Raw genomic sequence first — 21,922 nt, 5'->3', positions numbered from 1 at the left:
TAGTTACCCCCCTGTGCATAGATAACCCCCTGTACATAATAACCCCTCCGTGCATTGCTGCTCCCGTACATAGTATCCCCACTGTGCATAGTTACCCCCCTGTACACAGTAACCCCCCATGCATAGCTACCCCCCTGTACATAGTTAACCCCCCCCCCCCCATACATTACAGTTTACATCGCTGCCTGAGCTTTAAACTGTGGGAGCAGAAGAGGGCTTTACACATTACACTGAGAGAGCAGAAGAGGGCTTTACACTTTACACTGAGAGAGCAGAAGAGGGTTTTACACTTTACACTGAGAGAGCAGAAGAAACTCCACGAGCAGCCGGCGTCATGTGTTCAGTGTAGAGGGGCAGTGCCGATTAGTGCAGCTAACCCCAGCTTCAGTATTGTGAAGAGAGAAGATGACTCATTGGCTGCACAGATCAAGCCCCCTCCCCTCTCCACTGAACACAAGGAGAACGATCTAGCGGTGGCGCCAGTGGCCATTTTGTTAGAGCCAGCTGATGCAAAAGCAAACGTTCCTGATTTCCCTGGACAAAAAAGGCAAAATCCTGAATTGGGATGGCCTCCGATCGGGACGAGGGTCCCAAAATCGGGATTGTCCTGAAAAAATCGGGACTGTAGGCAACTATTTATAACAAGCCTTTGGAACTAGGAGCACATGGAAAGGCAACATGCATCAAAAACAAACAAAAATTTTCAGCTCACTTACCGGCCAGCCTGCAACAAAACCAAATTGACCATGTCCAACAGTTTACGTTAAAAACAAGGGGTTTAGTTGTACACATTTGCAAATATATTTGTAAGCTGAAGTGCCACTGGACAGTGTAAATTCAGTTTTGTTGCAGGCTGGCAAGTGAGCTGTGGATTTTTGTTTGTTTTTAACAAGTGGATCAAGCATGCCTGTTTGTTATACAAAGCAACTGGTTTTTATTGTGCAACATTACAACCTTGAGGGCTGTGCTGGCCAGCCGCCAGCATCCTAACAACCACTGACATCATCGGTAGATAAGGAAGACACCAGGCACCTGCACAGGATCCTTGTTTGACCCCCGTGGAGCCACGTTAGCTGCCTGGGGGAAAAAATATGGGGGAGAAGAAATGCTAGATTATTAGTCAGTACCAGTGTGCAAAAGTATATTTGCTTTGTAAGTATAAATCGCCTCTAATGTTAGGTGTCCTATATGTGTGGATGCTGATGCAGTATGAAAAAATATTAGTTATTTTTTTATATCTTACAATGGGATGCTTTGGGATTGTGTTTGGTTTTTAAGGGTGTCTTGACTGGAAACAGGTTGAGAATCACTGATCTAGGTAATCTGGGAGTACATCAATGCCTTCAATTGCTCTGGCAAAGGTGCTCATGGTCCTGCATTCTGATGATAGCCATTTACCATCAGCCATTAAACATGTTTTGCTATCTTAAATTTCTGCACTACTGTGTTCCTGTCATGAAATGTCTTTACTGCAAAAACCCCTAGAAATAGCCGACATCACCCCGCTACATGTCACAGTGGGTACACAAAGCATCTTATCAGACAAGAATCTAAAACTTAAATCGCTTCAGCCCCAGAAAATTTTACCTCCTACCTGACCAGAGTACTTTTTGAGATTCGGTACTGCATTGCTTTAACTGCCAATTGCGCAGCCACAACTGACACCTTTCGGAGGGATGGGAGGACAGGATACAAGTATCCTGTTCCCACTTCCAGGAGCCTGCGCAGCGGCCCATGATGTCACCGTGGGGCTCCCTCCCCCTGACACCAGGCCAGTAGGAGAGAGGAGCGGGGCCTCGTGCATGCGCAGTAGGGTTCCCGGCGTGAAGCCGTAAGGCTACACTGCCGGGTTCCCTTACCCGCAATAGTGGCAGAAGCACCCGACAGCCGATGGAAACATCAGCTACGGTGCCGACATCGCTGGACTACATGACAGGTAAGTGTCCTAATGTTAAAATCCAGCAGCTGCAGAATGTGTAGCTTCTGGCTTTTCATTTTTTTTCTTTTGGGCGGACCTCTGCTTTAAGCTGCTATCAAACTGGAACTTAGCTCTGTGTTCGATTTTATTAGAAGTCAAGTTATAAATTACATTATATTATTGATTTTGGCATGCAGTGGATTGCACACATAAAGGAATTAAATGCAGCATCTCACTATTTCTCACAACCATGCTCTAGGAACCATTTTCTTTAAAAGGAGGAATTTACTATACCTCCAGATTATTCAGTGGTAACATTATTATTATTCATGATTTATATAGCGCCAACAATTTACGCAGCGCTTTACAATATAAAAACTAAACAATACAGTTACAATACAATAAAATATAAGAGGATTAAGAGGGCCCTGCTCAGAAGAGCTTACAATCTAACAGGGTGGGGCAGGTGGTACAAAAGGTTATAACTGTGGGGATTGAGCTGATGGAAGTGGTAGGAGATTAGTTGGAGACATGATAGGCTTCCCTGAACAGATGAGTTTTCAGGGATCGCCTGAAGGTAGCAAGAGTAAGGGATAGCCGGACCAGTGGAGGTAGTGAGTTTCAGAGGATGGGAGAGGCTCTGGAGAAATCCTGGAGACGAGCATGTGAGGAGGAGACGAGAGAGCTTGAGAGTAGAAAGTCTTGAGAAGAGCGGAGGGGACGATTTGGGTGATATTTGGAGACAAGATTGGTGATGTAGCTCGGGGTAGAGTTGTGAATGGCTTTGTACGTTGTGGTTAGTATTTCGAATTTAATTCGCTGGGTGATTGGGAGCCAGTGTAGGGATTGGAGGAGAGGATTGGCAGACACTGAGCGGTTGGTAAAGATTTTCAGCGTTTTCTCAGATCATATATGCAAAGATATTTCTCATCTTTAGTTTACAGCTTTTGCTTTTGGTCTTTTCTAAGCTCCCTATATTTTGGAAAATCATGGTTGATATACTTAATTTTGATTCTTCTCAAAAAGTCTAATGCCGTGTACACACGGTCGGACTTTCCGGCAGAAAAGATCAGACGGAATCAATCCATCTGATATTCCGATCGTGTGTGGGCTTCATCTGACTTTTTCTTTCAAAAATTCTGACGGACCTAGAATTAGAACATGTCTTAAATCTTTCTGACGGAATCAATTCCTATCGGGAATACAACACAGAGCTCTGTACAAAGAGAGCCGAGAACTGAGAGGTCTTTAGTAAAAAGCAGCACATTGCACACACATTACACATAGTTAGGCACATATTTAACCTCTTGATTGCCCTAGATGTTAACCCCTTTCCAGACAGTGTCATTGATACAGTGACACTGTATAGTTTTATCACTGAATTAATGTCACTGGTGATGTCAGTGGCAAATGGATGGGGCAAAATACCATCAAATTCTTGAGGAAAATCCGCTGCCCTCTGCCAGAAAGTTGTTGATGGGAAGAAGGTTTACCTTCCAACATGACAATGACCCAGAGCACACAGCAAAAATGACCACACAGTGGTTGAAAGAGAAAAAAGGTGAATGTCTTTGCATGGCCTAGTCAGAGTCTAGACTTAAACCTCATTGAAAATCTGTGGAATGACTTGAAGACTGCAGTCCACAAATGGTCACCATCAAAGTTAACTGAACATGAGCAGTTCTGCAAAGAAGAGTGGGAAAATATTGTAGTCTAGATGTGCAAAGTTAGTAGAGACATATCCCAACAGATTACAGGCTCTAATTAAAGCAAAAGGTTGTTCAGCAAAATACTGACACAAAGGGGTGATCCTTTTCCAAGCTCAGTGATTGTTTAAAAAAGTTTTTTGACATGTTGTTGTTAAATCTTTCACTTAGATGCAGAGGCATAACTAGAATCTTCAGGGCCCCGGTGCAAGAAACCATGAAGGGCAGGGGCATTGCTAGATCTACAAAAGATCAAAAACTTTTCTTTCACTCATGGTTAGTGTTTGGCTGAAGCCATTTATTATCAATCAACTGTGCTTACTCTTTTTAAATCATAATGGCAACAGAAACTACCCAAATGGCCTTGATCAAAAGTTTACATACCCCAGTTCTTAATGTAGCGGCCACAACCTTTACTGTGCGGCCTTGAGTTGTTGGGCTTACCAGTTGCCTTCTCGTGGCCTGCTCCTCCGTGTCTAGGGGTTCCCAGGGTTGATACCCAACAACTTGTACACTGACACAGATAAAGTCTTTTCAAAAAGGGGTTTATTTTGCAGTAGAACTTTCACAACAGTCTCTTAGGGAACAGGGGGCACGGGTGAAGAACTCTGGTACCTTGAACTGTAGGTTTAACAAAGTCTCTAAATCCACCCAGAGAGTAGCCACTGGTAGCTGGGTACTTCAAGGCTGAAAAGATCTCTAGTCAGAGATCATGGCAGTCAGCACGTTGACTCAAAAATTGAACAATCAACAATCAACTGAGGGTGAACAGGAACCTTTTTCCACTGTACCTGGAATGTATCCCGCTTCCTCAATGGTACTGGAAAAGTGTGAATTCGTCAATGTTGTTCTCAACTGAGAACCAGGCACTTCTCAGGATGCCACTTGCCAGCCCTCCTCCAAAGAGTCGTCCCCCCAGTCACTTCCACGAGTTGCGGTGTCCCTCCAAGCCGAGAGCACACCCGTACACTTTGAATCCTCCCTCAGTTACAGCGCCTCAGACCAGCCGGTTCCGAGACTCAGGACCGGACGGATCCCTACCCCAGACCAGATGGATCTATCAGGGGCCACTGACAGGAACATGCTATGGGGTATCGGACACACTGTGACCCCTCACGGGGCTACACCGGTCCTGGAACCAGAACAGACCACACGGGTCTCACAAACAACTCTGGAACGTCGAACACGTGACCCACACGTGGTTAAATACCCCCTCCCAGACTCCTCAGTGGGCCCCGGCACTCCCGCTGATTGGCTCCGAGAGGGCCATACCCAAACATCCAACCAGACTTGGTTCTAGCCTGTCATGTGTACCTCACGGTTCACATGACCGGGCATAACTTTCAAACATAGCCTGGCTAGACTGGTGTTAAGGCCTACCTACACAATTAACCCTCAGAACCTTATTGTCCTGAGGCAAAAACTAAATTTACAATGCATGTGACATTTGATCCCTAATGTCATCCGCTACATTAATACCGTGTATTGTCCCCTTTATCATCAATGACAGCTTGAAGTCTTTTGTGGTATTTGTGGATGAGGCTCTTTATCTTCTCAGATGGTAAAACTGCCCATTCCTCTTGGCAAAAGGCCTCCAGTTCCTGTAAGTTCTTGGGCTGTCTAGCATGAACTGCATGTTTGAGATCTCCCCAGGGTGGCTCAATGATCTTGAGGTCAGGACACTGAAATGGCCACTCCAGAACCTTCACTTTATTCTGCTGTAGCCAATGACAGGTCAACTTGGCCTTGTGTTTTGGATCATTGTCATGTTGGAATGTCCAAGTACGCCCCATGTGCAGCTTCCTGGCTGATGAATGCAAATGTTCTTCCAGTATTTTTTGATAACATACTGCAATCATCTTGCCATCAACTGTGACCAAATTTCCTGTGCCTTAGTAGCTCACACATCCCAAAAACATCAGTGATCCACCTCCATGTTTCACAGTAGGAATGATGTACTTTTCATCATATACCTTGTTGATGCCTCTCCAAATGTAGTGTTTATGGTTGTGGCCAAAAAGCTAAATTTTGGTCTCATAACTTCAAATGACTTTGTGTCAGAAGGTTTGAGGCTTGTCTCTGTGCTGTTTGGTATATTGTAAAAGGGATACTTTGTGGCATTTGCATAGTAATGGCTTTTTTCTGGCGACTCGACCATGCAGCCCATCTTTCTTAAAGTGCCTTCTTATTGTGCATTGTGAAACAGCCACACCACATGTTTTTAGAGAGTCCTGTATTTCACCTAAAGTTATTTGTGAGTTTTTCTTTGCATCCCGAACAATTTTCCTGGCAGTTATGGCTGAAATTTTAGTTGGTCTATCTGACCGTGGTTTGGTTTCAACAGAACCCCTTATTTTCCACTTCTTGATTAGAGTTTGAACATTGCTGATTGGCATTCTCAATTCCTGTTTTATACAGTTCAACTAACTTTTCCGCCAGATGCTTTGACAATTCTTTTTCTTTCCCCATGACTCAGAATCCAGAAATGTCAGTGCAGCCCTTAATGAAAGATGCAAGGGTCTGTCAGAAGTCCAGAGCCCCTCCTTACTTCAGGGTCCCCAGAGAGTCCCCCCCCCTTACATCAGGGTCCCCAGAGAGTCCCCCCCCTTACATCAGGGTCCCCAGAGGGCTCCCCCTTACATCAGGGTCCCCAGAGAGCCCCCCCTTACATCAGGGTCCCCAGAGGGGACAATGAATGCAGTATGTTATCAAAAAATACTGGAAGAACATTTGCATTCATCAGCCAAGAAGCTGCACATGGGACGTACTTGGACATTCCAACATGACAATGATCCAAAACACAAGGCCAAGTCGACCTGTCATTGGCTACAGCAGAATAAAGTGAAGGTAGGTTCTGGAGTGACCATTTCAGTGTCCTGACCTCAAGATCATTGAGCCACTCTGGGGAGATCTCAAACGTGCAGTTCATGCAAGACAGCCCAAGAACTTACAGGAACTGGAGGCTTACATCAGGGTCCCCAGAGAGCCCCTTCCTTACATCAGGGTCCCCAGACAGTCATCCTCCCTTCCAGAGGTTCCCCTGTACCTGGCTGGTCTCCGCTGTGCACCTTGGACTCCCAGGACATCTCTGTACCCCCCACCTGAGGGGGAGGTGGGAGGCCACGATCGGCAGCTCTATGGTGTCAACTGGCCGCAGGATCTCCCTGGGCTTGTAGTTCCCTCTCTGACTGTATCCACTGAAGAGGAGAGGGGCCTCTGACCTGAGCATGTATCATCAAGAGTGATGAAGCAGCCTGATGAAGGAGCATGCATGCTCCGAAGCGCCGCTTTGCCCAGCCCGTCTCCTGAGGACACAGACTCCTTGAACATCGGACCAAAGGCACCACAGCTACCAGCACTACCCCGACTGCTCTGACCATTCCGAGGAAATACATGGAATAGACCAAAACACCAACCATCGGTCAAAAAGTCAGATGCCTGAAACCTTGCCTTACAGCCCTGCGAGTCGCCCCCATGGACATACGGATGAAACATTACATCCCTGATGTGCCTGTACACCACTAATTTAATGTGAGTGTTTTTTAACCATTTTTAATAAATTTGAGCAACTTTATTGCTGCACTTAGAGGGCGCTGTGTCTTTCTCTATTCCATTGTTTCCTAGAGCTACTTCTTGCTTTAAGACTGGCGGCCCTTTAGGGTACAGCCTGTACTGCTGATCCCCCTCAGGGACCACCTTGATGATCTACAAAGACCCTGAACTTCTCATCGAGGATACTGGTGTGTGGATATACCCAAAACTCACACAAAAATCGATATACTTTGGCTATATAAAGACGACCAATCTTTTATACTAACATTTTGTGATCATACTACAATATATTTTTGGGATCCCCAGCGAGCGCCATATTACCCTCCTCTGCTGTGCTACCACTATTCTAAACTAAGTGTGCAGTGGCACTTGTATGCTACAAGGGACATTCCTCACCATCCATTTATGTGGGAAAAGCTTTAGGAAAAAAGTAATCAATACCTTTTTTAGTTTATGTTTGGGTCACATGACTTTTTTCCCCCCTTTCATGGCAGCATGGCTTGATTTAAGGCTAAGCCTTCAGTCAGGTTCAAAAAAGTCCATCTAGTTTAACCAGCAAACCTCAGCTTTTTAATGCCTTCCCCAGGCCATGCAAAGTGTAGTGGAGCTATTAGTCAAGGATCTGATGCACCCCTGCAGGCAGCAACAACTATAGATTGATAAGATCCTTGACTGACAGCCCCTGATTTGCCTGGCTGGAGGGAGGGCTTCTTTACTGAAGTGTGTCCTGGACAGCTGAGTAGAAGCTGCTGCTGCCAGTGGAAATTGCAAGAAGTTCTCACTGTTCATCCACCAATGTACCTTTCATGGCTTGTATAGAATCTGGGTTCTATTTAGCTGCTCTTAAAGAGCCTACTACCATTTTACTAGAAGATAAGTCCAGAGCTATTTTGGGGTGTCCTGTATCCTCTCTCCTGGAGTTCACTGTGGTGCTAAATAAACCCTTTGGCATGTTGTGAAGTAAAAGCAGGATGGGTGGCAGTCACTTAAGAAAGACCAAAGAGTTCACCCTGTGAGATGAAATACTAGTCCACCAAGCCAAGAGGTCCTCGTCTTCTGTCCAGGAGTAAGGCTGGATTCACACCTATGCATTTTTAGTGCTTTTTTCATTTTGCAGATTTGCACTACAGGCCATTTACCATGGTTTCCTATGGAACACGTTCTGTAGAGCAAATGTGCAAAAAGCACTCAAAATGCATAGGTGTGAATCGGGCCTAAGGGGGTGTTACACCAGCAACTAGTTTTTCTATTCAAGTCAGCAGAATACTGGTTTTCATTTTTTTAGCCAAAAGCCAAAGATCTTTAACTCATTTAAAATAAACCTATACATTTTTTGTTAAAACTTTTCCAGCCAAAATAAAAATAAATAAATAATAATTGTTCAAGCTGAAGGTTAGCTAAAATAAAGAAAAAGAAATTCCGCACAGCTTTAGTCACATCACTTACTTGGAGTGAAATACAGTGCCTTGAAAAAGTATTCACACCCCTTAAAATTTTCCACATTTTTTTTCATGTTACAACCAAAAACGTAAATGTATTTTCTTGGAATTTTTGTGATAGACCAACACAAAGTGGCACATAATTTTAAAGAAGGACAATTATAAATTATTTTCAATTGTTTTACAAATAATTGTCTGAAAAGTGTGGTGTGGCATTTGTATTCAGCCCCCTTTACGCTGATACCCCTAACTAAAATCTAGTGCAACCAACCTCAGAAGTCACCTAATTAGTAAATAGAGTCCACTTGTGTGTAATTTAATCACAGTATAAACACGGCTGTTCTGTGAAGCCCTCAGAGGTTTGTTAAGAGAACCTTAGTGAACAAACAGCATCATGAAGGCCAAGGAACACACCAGACAGGTCAGGGTTAAAGTTATGGAGAAGTTTAAACCTGGGTTGGGTCATACAAAAATATCTCAAACTTTGAACATCTCACGGAGCTCTGTTCAATCCATCATCTGAAAATGGAAAGAGTATGGCGCAACTGAAAACCTACTAAGACATGGCCGTCCACCTAAACTGACAGGCCAGGCAAGGAGAGCATTAATCAGAGAAGCAGCCAAAAGGCCCATGGTAACTCCAGAGAATTGTAATGCAGGGTTAGGTTATAAAAAAAAAAAAAAATATCCCAAGCTTTGAACATGTGACCTATTAGACCTTGTAATGGGTACCCTTTTACACCTTGTGACCTATAACACCTTGTAATGTGACCTATCACACCTTGGTGTGCCGCCTAGACTCTATTGCTGTGGGGGGGGGGGGGGGGGGTGTGGATCCTTTGCATCCGCTGCTAGGAGTGCTGGCATTATGTGACTGCCACCCATCTTGATTTTACTTCACAACATGCAAAAGACTTGACCCTGAGGTTGCCACTCTCATACTGACCATAGGACCACACAGATGTGTGACTACAGGGATCCCCCACTTTAACTTCTATGTGCCACTTTGTGTTGGACTATCACATAAAATCTCAATAAAATACATTTACATTTTTGGTTGTAATATGACAAAAGGTGGAAAATGTTAAGGGGTATAAATACTTTTTGAAGGCACTGTCTGTCTCATGTTGTGCAGGCAGCTTGATCCTGTAGAATTTCCTGTGTAGGGATGCCTGTCTTCTTCCTGTCCCTGAGCTGCAAGCACTGCAATTAGGACCATTTTTAAGGCAGGGAAAAGGGGGCAGCTGCCCTGGGCCCCATCATTGTTGTGGGGCCCAAAGCAACTGCCTCATTACTTCACAAAAGTAAAGTGCCTCTCCTGTCTCTCCAGTGTGAAAGCCTGAGGGTTTTCACACTGGAGCGGTGTGCTCGCAGGACGTTAAAAAAAAAACTCCTGCAAGCAGCATCTTTGGAGCGGTGTATACACCACTCCTGCCCATTGAACTGAATGGGCACCGCTGCCGAAATGCCGCAATGGCACTTTATGGGTCATTTTAACCTTTTTTCGGCCACTAGCGGGGTTTTTAGCGGCGCCTTACGGTTATTTTTGCGGGGCTTTTCGGTCGCTAGCGGGGGTTAAAACCGTCCCACTGGCGCCTGAAAACCCCTGCAAAAATGAGAGTGGGGCTCCACTAAAAATTTACCGCCGATGGCCCAGTGTAAAAAGGGCCAAAGACAACCTCTGGATATGATGCTGAGCATGTGCACTCAGCTTCTTTGGTTGACCAAGGCGAGGCCTGTTCTCAATCAGAAGCTGTGACTGAGAGCTGTTGGAGACAGCTTGGTCAGTGTGCTGGGAACACGCTGTCAGCATGCAACCCCAGGCTGCCATGGATGCATATGTGCAGAGGCTGGTTCTTATAGTAAACTTTACCTAAAATCGCATATATGTGTTCAAGCTGGCCATACATTTTTAATGTTTTTTTTTCATTCACCCAGCTGGTTGATTGAAAAAAAAAAAAAAAAAGGACATAATTCACACACTTGATGTGGACGGGGGAATAACTCCCACTGTGCTATTGTGTTCTGACAGCAGGGAGCCTTCCCCACTATCCGAATACACTGATAAGTGTTGTGGGCTATACCCAGTGGGACTGATCGTTGGGGAAAAACTTGACTGGCTGGTTGTACAGAAGCTAATTGGAACTGATGAATTCCAATCCTTTATGTGGGCAGCAAGAGAGTAAAACCTTACCTTCAGTCTTGCACAGTTGAACAGGCTCCTTTCATGTAATGAATTTGATTACTCTGATGGTACTGCACACTGTGAGCTTCTCAGTGTGCATTAGAAGCTGCAGCAAGTCACTTCGAATCTGCCTCACTTCCTGGATGAAGGATGTCATCTAACACGTTCTACCCCACCTTGGGTCTATCACTTTATTTAATTTCAGTTCTTTCAACATGAAGGTATTTTTTGATACTTGCATAACTCCTCCCAAAAGCCAAACCAATGATTGCTTTAGGGCTGAGGGCTCTTGAAAGGAATACAGAGGGTGCTGTGATGTTTTCAGGAGCTATGTACAGCACTCTGCTCACCCCTTCTATCAGACCATGATTTGCCTGCATTGCATAGAGAAGCACAGAAACCCAGTGATGATGTCACTAGATCCAAAATAAAATTAAAACAGGTTTTATTTCAACATTTCCTTAGCAAATTTATAAAGAAGGGGGTATCAAGGGAGGCAAACTATCAGCAGACTAAACTATACTTAGCAGCAAAATTATGTAGAGGTGTAACCTATCAACTGGAGAACAGATGGGGAAGCATTTGTTTTATATATATATATATATATATATATATATATATATATATATATATATGACTATTTTTTTCCTTAGGCTCCATGCACATTAGCGTTTTTCATAAGCTCCAAAAAAGCTAGAAAAAAAATGCTGAATGAAAAATGTTGATAATAGCATTTTTGTGCCAGTTTCTAGTAGCGTTTTAGGAGCATTAGCATTTTATTTGCGTTTTTTGCAGTGTTTACTCGGCTGCAAATGGCGCCAATTTAACTAATAATGTGTTAGTATGCACAGCATATTAGCACATTTTGAAAGACATGCCGGTCAAACAAAGCCCTTCAGCACTTGTCGTGTTTCCTGGGTCGCTGTGAATGGCCATGCTGTGATGATGTCACTACCGCCCAGATTACTTTTTCATGGCACAGAGCGGTGCATGCGTGACTCAGGGTACATTACCGCTCAAGGCAGGAAGAAGCATTTACTACAGAGGAGATCACCAGGGTCATTTGTCATAGAAACCCTGCCTGTTAGTGTATTTTTTATTTTATGAATTTTAACCACTTGACCACGACACTACAACCGATATATATGGCTACAGCACGGCTTTCCAGTTCTGGGAGGGCGTCATGGTCAAGTGGTTAAAATTCATAAAATAAAATAAAAAATACACTAACAGGCAGGGTTTCTATGACAGAAATTACCCTGGTGATCTCTTCCGTCACAAATTCACAGCAAACCAGGAAACACAAGTGCTGAAGGGCTTTGTTTGACAGGCAAGTCTTCCAAAATGTTCTAATATGCTGTGCATACTAACACATTATTAGTATCATTGGCGCCATTTGGAACGGAGTAAACCAGAAATTTGGTCTTTTCTGGGTTACTACATCAGACACAATCAAAGCTGATTCCCCGGCTTCGCTCAGGTCTCTGGCCAGCCCGTGGCAGATCGGTGGGAGGAGGGCAGCAGCGTCCCCTTTGGCTGCTTGTGATAATGGCCAATCGGTTTATTAGCCGCATCGGTTATCACAGGGGTAGGCAACCTTTTGAGCACAGCGTGCTGAAAAATGTTTTCAATGAAGTTTGAGTGTGCCGATTTTGTAACAAAAAAAATGTAAACTTCACACTCATAACCCCCCCCCCACATCTGACCCACCACTGTAACCCCCTGTACGTCTGCCCCACCCTACTCTTCTGTCCCCCCTTTCTCATATGCCCCACCACTGTACCCCCCTGCACATCTACTCCACCGCGGTACCTCCCATGCTCTTCTGTCTCACAGCTGAACCATCTTCTCATCTGTCCTAACACTGAACTTATCTATTCATCTGCCCCACCTCTGTTCCCCCTGCTCATGTGATACACCGATGTACCTCCTTTCTCCTCTGCCCCACCTATGTACCCCCTGTTCATCTGTTCCACCAATGTACCTCCTTCCTTCTCTGCCCCAACACTGAAACCCCCCCCCCTGCTCATCTCTCCCACCACTGTAATCCCCTTCTCATCTGGTCCAACACTATACCCCCCCCCCCCCCCCCGGTTTTCTGTCCCACCACTGAACCCTTTTCATCCCTCCCATCACCGTACCTCCTGCACATCTGCCCCAACACTGTACCCTCTTGCTAACACCATGTGCACTTTCTCACTACTGAATCACCTTCTCATTTGCCCCACTACTGTAAACTGCTTTCTCATCTGCCCCACCAATGTAACTCCTGCTCATCTGTACCACCAATACACTTCCTTTCATCAGCGCCACAGCTCTACCCCTTCTTTTCTGTTCCACCACTGAACCCCCTTCTCATCTACCCCAACACTGTACCTCCCTCTGGTCTTCTATCCCATTGCTGAACCCCCTTGTCATCTCTTCCACCCCCTACTCATCTGTCCCACCTCTGAAGCCCTCCTACTCATTTTCCCCACCGCTGTACCCTCTTCTCATCCTCGATATGCAGAGTGGTGAAAGGAAGCAGAGATGAGACACATCTACCCGTCCTAGCACACTCATCCCTGCTGATCCAACTCTTGCATCCAGCACACGTGCTTGTATGTGATGTCACATACAAGCATCTGGAATGGATGTGCAATGGTGAGCTAAGGTCAGAGGCATTTTCTGAAAGCAGCAGGCCTGTGTGCAAGATCATAAGTTGGGCCCCTGCAGCTGTGGCACTCTGCGCTGCAGCAAAAGTTGGGTGTGATTTTTATTGTGCTGAATACTGGCTGAGTGGAGGGGTTCAGTAGTAAGCAACGCAAAGGTTCAGAAATTTCAACAAAGTTCCCAGAAGCTCAACAGTAATTCCATTAACGGTCACCTAATTGTGGTTCTCTCTTTCGCAGTGAAATCTCTTCTTTCTGAGATTGGAAGTGGCAACCAAGAGTCATCTTCATCCAGATGGTGGATGGGGCTAGCATGACTGATTGGCTTTAGCAGTGGCCAATGACAGTCCTACTCCTTTTGACTGACAGACAATCACAGCTCTCTGCTCAGAGCGATCAGCAGGCTTTGATCACTCAGTTCTCATTGCAAAGGCAGCAGGGGACAAATGTATCCAACTAAGAGTATGAAAGTGTTTCTCTTGCAAGACTCCACCAAGTGTAATTACAGGTAGAGCGCAGGGAAACATGGTATACTCACAGCAATCAATTTTCACTACCAATGCATTTTAGTCATCTATTAATGGCTGGAAAACTATCCTTGCTTTATTTTTAGCCTAACCATAGTAGTACACATATGGTACCATGCTCCCTTCTTATCCGGATGACTTGTAAGATCTATAAATAAACCCTTACTCCAACGAATCTCAATTTTTCATAAATGCTCAGATAGAAGGGAAGAAGATACATGTGCTGCTATGGCTAGAAGTAGTTTAACTAAACCAATTCTACCCAGATATACAAGCAACCTCTAATTATACAATGACCTGGATAAGTAACCTTCACAAGATGTGTGTCTACAGGAAGATTATAGTATGTAATGAGCCAAGCCTACATGGCAGCATACCTAAATATAATGACACAATATTGAACCCCTTATGACAATATGCAGGGTAGTTGGTTCTTTAATGCCCATCTGCTACACTGTGCTGTTCTTGGGCTATTGGTGCCCTCAGAATTGTGTCCCAACTGTCAACTAGATGCAAGCAGCTCAGAGACCAGGCTCCTGACAACATTGACACTACACACCCAAATCAGAGCTCTGTATAAAACGCCTCCCCCCCAGGAAGCCATGACCAAGCATTGCTCTCAGGCTGAACCAAGAGGCTTTCCCGTGAAACAGCTGCCCAGAATCAAGGAAACTGGTGCACCCTGGGAGTTGGAGGCAACTAAAACTTCAGTGCAAAGTTGTTATCCCTTGAACCTGGGCATATTCTACCAAGCTGACTATGGAAAAAGTGTCATACGTTTAAACTAGCTGTTCATTCTTGCCCAAGAATGAAGTCTAAAGCCTGGTACACACTAAAAGTTTTTTCCCTCCCACTCATGTCAGGTCACTATGAGCTATCCCCTCCCCAGAACACTCCAATCAGCACTCTCTGCCACTGGCTAAGAGCACTGATCAGGAGTCAGGTGACTTTTTCCCCCTGCATGCTCATCCAACAGAAGCCAGCCAAACAGATGCCTTCTGTTACACACAAGCCTAAATAATTACTTTTTTTTTGCCGACCGATTCCTCAACATTCCACCCATCTGTATGTGGCTTTAGATTTATAGAAATCTTGTAGGTTAGAAAAGTAGTAGTACAAGTATGCTGTCAAAGACAGAAAGAAAAGCAAGCACTGAATGCTTTCAAATTGGCAAGAGGGCTACACCACCTGCAGATGTGCTCAATGTAAAATACATCAAATTGTTCATACTATGGTAGGCTTCATACATGTAAGCCTTTTAGCACAGTTACTTGTATGTGAAAGTGTACACAATATGCATATTTAGTGTTTTGGCAGCTTGGGTACAGATTTTCAAATTGCTGTAGGTGCACATTTAAGTGCAAGACAAACCAGTGCCCTTTAAGGTTATTTTCAAGAGTGTATTCTAAGTAATTTTAAAAGTGGAATTCCAGGTTTTGTATCCAAGCAAGCTTAAATGGCTACCACCAACCATCAAAATGAATAGATTAACTTCCCTGTAGAAGGAAGAGGCTTATACTTGCCTGCTCAGAGAACCCTGGTCAAGTCATTCATCTACCCAGTGACAGCTATAAGCTTACTATGGGGCATCAGTTTTCAGCTGTCACTCACCCCTGAAAACTAGCCAAAATGACCGGAACACTGAATAAAAGTATGAGCATCCTCCTACAGAAGAGGACTGGGATGGAGCCTTTAAGCTTAAATTTTAGATCCAACCTGGAATACATGCCATTTTCTAGTAGAAATGCTATGTCAGGTTCAAACCTCAAGGAAAAAAAAAAAAAAAAAAAAAACCCTGAACCTAACCAGCTCTAAGAATCTACCACTAGAAAATGAGATTGTATGGCTTTGTTAGCAAACACCCATATAAAAACCTTAAATATTGTAATGCAAGTGAAAAATACAGCTCAGCAAAAAAAAAAAAAAAAAAATACCCCAACACGCATATCAATTGTACCTATAACCCCAACCCCCCCATAGGAAAAGTTAGAACCCCTGTCAGTTTTTCTGTGATTTCCCCTTTAACACTGGCCTGGGTACAATTTCACACCAGACTGAAGTGGGAAACAAAAACCCAACCCTTCATACAGAGAAAGCGACAGGCATGCTAAATCTTCCAGTTAAATTTTTGGTACTATTGAATGCTCCTGTGTAATCCAGATGATTAGTTTAGTGGTCCCTTAAAAATATGAAATATCCGACCAGATTAACTTCCATGCCACAAGGGCAACTATAGAGAAGTAGATTTTATTTGCAAGTACAAGCCACAACATGTCTCATTAACTTTGTTTAATGGTCTCAAAAAAAATTTGGTGACAGGTTTTTTTGGTCAAGTTGTTCCCACTTAAAAATTACTGATTTAAAAACACTAATAACTTAAAACTGTCACAAACAAAAGGTCCACAAAATATTCCTTTCCTTCTGAAGCTTTTACGATGCATTGTTATCATTAACCAGTCTTTTACTATTAAACTTAAATGGCCAATTGAGACAAACAGTTCTGAGACCGATCTTCCACCGCTGGTTAAGACGGAGGTGGTGCTGGATTTTTGAAATATTCATTTCGTTTTCTGGGCCTTCTGAGCAGACTTTGTGACCTTGCCAGTACCTGCTGCCTTCTTTTCGACAGCCTTGATGACACCAACAGCAACAGTCTGCCTCATGTCACGCACAGCAAAGCGACCTAGGAAAGAAAAGGGTTTTAAATTGCTATTTTTTTTTTTAAGACTTCGGATCACTGTCCCCGCCAACTTAAACTAGCAAAAATGGCCAAGGTTAGAAGGTCCTCCAAAGCTTTTACCCCATTTCTTCTAAAAACACCCCATCACACACGTTTCTAACAGTTACTATACGGACAAGTTTACTCACCAAGGGGAGGATAGTCGGAGAAGCTCTCCACACACATGGGCTTGCCGGGGACCATATCAACGATGGCAGCATCACCAGATTTCAGGGACTTGGGATTTTCTTCCAGTTTCTTACCAGAACGACGGTCAATCTTCTCCTTCAGCTCTGCAAACTTGCAGGCAATGTGAGCAGTATGGCAATCCAGCACAGGTGCATAGCCAGCACTGATCTGTCCTGGGTGGTTCAGGATAATGACCTTAAATAAGAAAGGTTTAGTATTATAAACACTTTAAACAACCCCAGATCTACCATTAATAGAATTGTAGCTACACTATATACCTGTGCAGTGAATTGACCAGCTTCCAATGGTGGGTCATTCTTACTATCACCAGCAACATTACCACGACGGATATCCTTCACGGAAACGTTCTTTACGTTGAAACCAACGTTGTCACCGGGACAAGCCTCGGTCAAAGCTTCATGGTGCATTTCCACAGACTTGACTTCAGTTGTTACATTGACTGGAGCAAAGGTAACCACCATACCTGGTTTCAGGAGACCAGTTTCCACACGACCAACTGGTACTGTACCAATACCTGAAAAGAACAATTTACAATTGTGAAAGGTGTCTATTACATAAAAAGCAGACAGTCAAGGTCAGACTCCAAAGACATGCAGGTAGGTTAATTGGCTCCAATATATGAATGGGACCAATGTGAGTGTGCAATGTACAGGGATAGGGACAATTGTAGACACTCAGGTTGAACTGGTGTCTTTATTCAACCTTGCTAACTATGCAACTAAGACATGAATACTTACCACCAATCTTGTACACATCCTGCAGAGGCAGACGAAGAGGCTTGTCAGTGGGGCGGCTAGGAGGCAGAATGCTATCAAGAGCTTCCAGCAGAGTGGTTCCACTGGCTTTTCCCTCTTTGCGGGAAATGGCCCATCCCTTGAACCATGGCATCTGCACAGAAACCAAGATAATCAGGAGGGGTTGCAAGAACACATCTAGAACAAAAACCATTAAACAGGGGGAGAACTTACATTGCTACTGGGTTCCAGCATGTTGTCGCCGTTCCAACCAGAGATGGGCACAAAGGCAACGGTATCTGGGTTGTAACCAATTTTCTTGATGTAAGTGCTGACTTCCTTTACAATTTCCTCGTATCTCTTCTGGCTGTATGGTGGCTCAGTGGAATCCATTTTGTTAACACCAACGATAAGCTGCTTCACACCCAGAGTGTAGGCCAGAAGAGCATGTTCACGAGTTTGTCCATTCTTTGAGATACCAGCCTCAAACTCACCAACACCAGCAGCAACAATAAGCACGGCGCAGTCAGCCTGCAAAAAATAAAGTGGCACCTGGTAAATACTACTGTTATCCAGTAGATTAACAAGACAAGCACTATGCATTAGATCGTAAAAAAGGTGAAGAAAAAAAAACAAAAAAAAAAAAAAACTCCATGCTAAACAACTAAATACTGAACCAATATGAAAAAGGACCATTTACCTGAGAAGTACCAGTGATCATGTTCTTGATGAAGTCTCTGTGGCCAGGGGCATCAATAATGGTGACATAGTACTTGCTGGTCTCAAATTTCCACAGGGAAATGTCGATGGTAATACCACGTTCACGCTCAGCCTTCAGTTTGTCCAACACCCAAGCATATTTGAAGGAGCCCTTTCCCATCTGTTAAGAGAGGACCAAGATTACTTTTCCATAGTTTCTTCATTCACAGAATACTTTAGCACCAACAAGATAGCTACCAGTGTATCTTGGCATAACACGCGTTACATTTTTAGTCATCGCTGTCACTAGCTCCTAGTTAGGATCAAATTATATGGCTTGCAGTCAGGCCAAAAACACTAGTATGATCTGTGTATGCCAAGGTTTATTCAATGAAAGGCATGTTCAAGTTTGACTAGCATCTGCTAAGCGGGGGGGGGAGAGAAACACACACAAAAAAAAAACCCCCACACACAAACATACCCATGCAAAGAAATGACATAATTTGCATTGCATACTAGCACATTATGCGATACCTACCTTAAAAAACAAAGCCCTCCAGTGGCATGCTGTCACCGCTTCCAGCTTCACCCAGTCTTTGTTAACAGCCTCCAGCTACAAGAGTGGCCAGGGCCGCAATGACATCACTCCCGCATAAGCTCTGAAGGTCTGGCTCGGTATGCCGCAGCTTCAGAGTGTGCCGTGATGACACCAGCTGCATGCAATGTGAATATCTCCTAAACTGCAAGTTTAGGGAATATGCAATGCACCTACAGGTAAGCCTCATAGGCAAACTTTACTACCACCTTAAAGAGGGATTCCACTGAAAAAAAAGTTTTTAAAGGCCAGCAGCTGCTGGCTTTTAATAAATTGACACTCACCTGTCCCAGCAATGTCAGCAGCCAAGGCCAATCGATCAGCTCTCGACTGCTGCAGCCATTCTCAGTGAGGGAATCAGGAAGTGAAGCGTTGCAGCTTCACTTCCCGGTTCCCTACTGCGCATGTGTGAGTTGCGCAGCGCAATGGTCCGCACGATCTCTGGGACCTGTGTATGTCCCAGCAGACAGTGTGCCAAGACAGGAAACGGCATAGACTCCCGTGGGAGTCTATACAAATACTTGTCTTAGACAGGTATCTGCACCCCCCTGAAAGGTGCCAACTGACACCGGAGAGGGGCTCCGATGAGCAGAAGTTCCACTTTAGGGTGGAACCCTGCTTTAAGGCTGGGTTCACACCATTGCAAATTGGATGCGGATTCGCCACATCCAAGTCGCATAGCAGATTTTGACCGGATCACGTCTCCACAGAGAGTCCAGTGCATTATGTCTTTTGGTCCAAATTCAGCCTAAGGGGAGAGGGGGAAAGGAAAAAATAGAGGAGGAGGCACTTGACCCCCACTGTGAGCTGGATGCAGTGATCCCAGTCTAAAGGGAACAAAAGCTGCTCTCAATGGCTCAAAAGTCTACTAGATGACAGTGATGGATTGCCCATTTGAATCCAGACCACAGCACTACCTGGCGTTTGTATGTTCTCCCTGTGCTTGCATTAGTTTCCTCCCACACTCCACAGACATGCTGGAAGGTTACTTCGCCCTGCTCTAAATATTATATACACACACACACACATTTTTTTTAGACTACAAAACAAACACGAATTTAGGGAATGTAGAATGAATACAAGCTCCTTGGGGCAGAAACTAAAGAAAATGTAAAGAGCTGAATATCTACATTTCTGCCAGTTGACTATACAATTAAGTTTACTACAGGCTCAGTAGACTTGACTAACACCGGTTGAGGAAACCTTGAAAAATATAAAGTGAGGTACTTGTGTCTAAGTGAAGTTTGTTAAAAGTATTAAATTAGATCAGATAAGCTCACAATGCTTTATGACAAAAAACGCAAGATATTCACCTCAGCAGCTTCCTTCTCGAATTTTTCGATGGTACGCTTGTCGATCCCACCACATTTGTAGATCAGATGCCCAGTTGTTGTGGACTTGCCAGAATCTACGTGTCCAATGACGACGATGTTGATGTGTGTCTTTTCCTTTCCCATTTTGGAGTTTTAGATGTTGGCGATGGACACCTTTATAAAAAAAAATAAAAAAAAATAAAAAAAAGAGAAATGGATTAGCCCTGTGTCCAGACAGATGATAGATAGGGCTGAGTCATGGAGCAGTGAGGTAGGTAATGATTGATCAAGTTTAGTCATGTGGGCAGGGCACCCACTGCATTATGCAACAGCAAGCAATCGCCAGAATATTACAAAAATATATATAATAAAATATTCAAGTCCAGTCTGAATGTAAAGTAGTGCAGTGCTGGCAGAGTCAGCCATGGAGCTCACCCGCCCCCCCCCCCCCCATGTGATAGGGGCGCTCTTTTGTCTTCTGAATGGTGACTCATCCGCCTCCATCTTGTGGAAGAGGAAAGTCTGATCAGCCGACTGGGAGCAGAGCGGCCATCTTTACATTGTACACACAAGCTCCGCTGGAAGCTACACCACCATGGCCGAGTAGAACAATGGAGGAGCTGCTGGCAGAGGATCTTACCATCACATGGCACAGGGTGTGCCTCTACCACCATCTCACACACACACACCGATCAGTCTCACACGGTAACATCTCCTCTACAGAACGACCACATTAACACCCCCATACAGAGCCCTCACTCGTTCCCGATTATCATAGTAAAACACAAAGCCTCAGCACCAGCCACCCCCGACCCGCTCCATCACCGCTAACTACATGCCACCAACAGCCGGCATTCAAATAAAAAATTCACTGGGTCGGCCATAGAGGAGCCCTCACAGCAGCAGCCCGGTGGGTGGGTACGTCCGGATGGCTTTCCTAACACAGGATGCTGAGCGGATTGAATGTAGGCCGCAACCCGGCATGTCCGCCCAGCCCCCCCCTCCTTCCACACCGAGCCGTTCCCCCAAAACCATCCATAGGAGACCATTACATCCGCATTGAAAGAAGAATATCACTCCGCTGTATTAGTAATCCCATCAGCCATGCCCGGCCCGCTCGTGCTAGTCCTCCGCTCCGTCCACCTACCTTGTAAATTCGCCGCAGACCCGGTGAGGAAGAGACTGAAGTCGGCGGGCGCTGTCTTTTTATAGTTGGTAGGGCGGGGCCAGGCCGTGATGTCGGAATACCCAGAATCCGTCAGGAGAAAGAGGAGGGGTGGGGCGCCTCGCCTCCTCCGGTGCTGTATATTGGGGGAGGGGGGACGTGTGACACGTGTGTGGGGGTAGAGTGTTCGGTAGAAGCCGGGAAGTTAGCGCCATGCTGGCCGGACTGGGCTAGGAATGTGAGGCTGGGGGCTATAGACCAGGCGCGTGTCCTGGAAGCGGTCCGCTCACATTCCATGTGTGTGTGAGGAACTTGTTCAGCAGAAAAATGGCTGACCTCAGGCCATTCACCGGCGGGCCTGAGTGTGTAGAGGAGTCCTGGACATACAGGACCGTTACACCATTACCATATGCCTGCCTACAGGCCGCACTGCACCCATAAGCTGCTCTCACTCACATAACACCGCCTTGTTATCTAGAATATGGAATGCTTCTTGTATCCCTAAAGAG

General features: G+C 44.8%; 1 protein-coding gene across 1 annotated transcript; it reads right to left on the bottom strand.

Annotated features, from left to right (window-relative positions):
* Positions 1-16,209: 16,209 nt before the first annotated feature.
* Positions 16,210-21,550, bottom strand: EEF1A1 (eukaryotic translation elongation factor 1 alpha 1). The gene is made up of 8 exons (XM_077487383.1): positions 21,396-21,550; positions 20,249-20,422; positions 18,342-18,521; positions 17,876-18,172; positions 17,645-17,795; positions 17,165-17,421; positions 16,847-17,081; positions 16,210-16,661 (listed from the first exon to the last, which is right to left on the bottom strand). Exons 2-8 carry the CDS (start codon positions 20,390-20,392, stop codon positions 16,537-16,539), a joined length of 1,389 nt encoding a protein of 462 aa, XP_077343509.1. The 5' UTR covers positions 20,393-20,422; positions 21,396-21,550; the 3' UTR covers positions 16,210-16,536.
* Between the last annotated feature and the right edge of the window lie 372 nt (positions 21,551-21,922).

This window comes from Lithobates pipiens, unplaced genomic scaffold (genome assembly GCF_037356315.1).
Source record: "Lithobates pipiens isolate NorthernLeopardFrog02 unplaced genomic scaffold, aLitPip1_a1.2 Scaffold_18, whole genome shotgun sequence".
In the NCBI taxonomy this organism is placed as follows: domain Eukaryota; kingdom Metazoa; phylum Chordata; class Amphibia; order Anura; family Ranidae; genus Lithobates; species Lithobates pipiens.
The sequence above is the reverse complement of the archived record's forward strand: the minus strand, read 5'-3'. Positions and strand labels throughout refer to the sequence as shown.

Excerpts from the sequence above, each read along its gene's own strand:
- EEF1A1 (XM_077487383.1), bottom strand. The coding sequence starts at position 20,392 with ATGGGAAAGGAAAAGACACACATCAACATCGTCGTCATTGGACACGTA. Across the intron at positions 17,422-17,644 it reads GGATGTGTACAAGATTGGTG|GTATTGGTACAGTACCAGTT; the intron begins GTAAGTATTCAT and ends TGTTCTTTTCAG. Across the intron at positions 16,662-16,846 it reads CTCCGACTATCCTCCCCTTG|GTCGCTTTGCTGTGCGTGAC; the intron begins GTGAGTAAACTT and ends TTTCTTTCCTAG.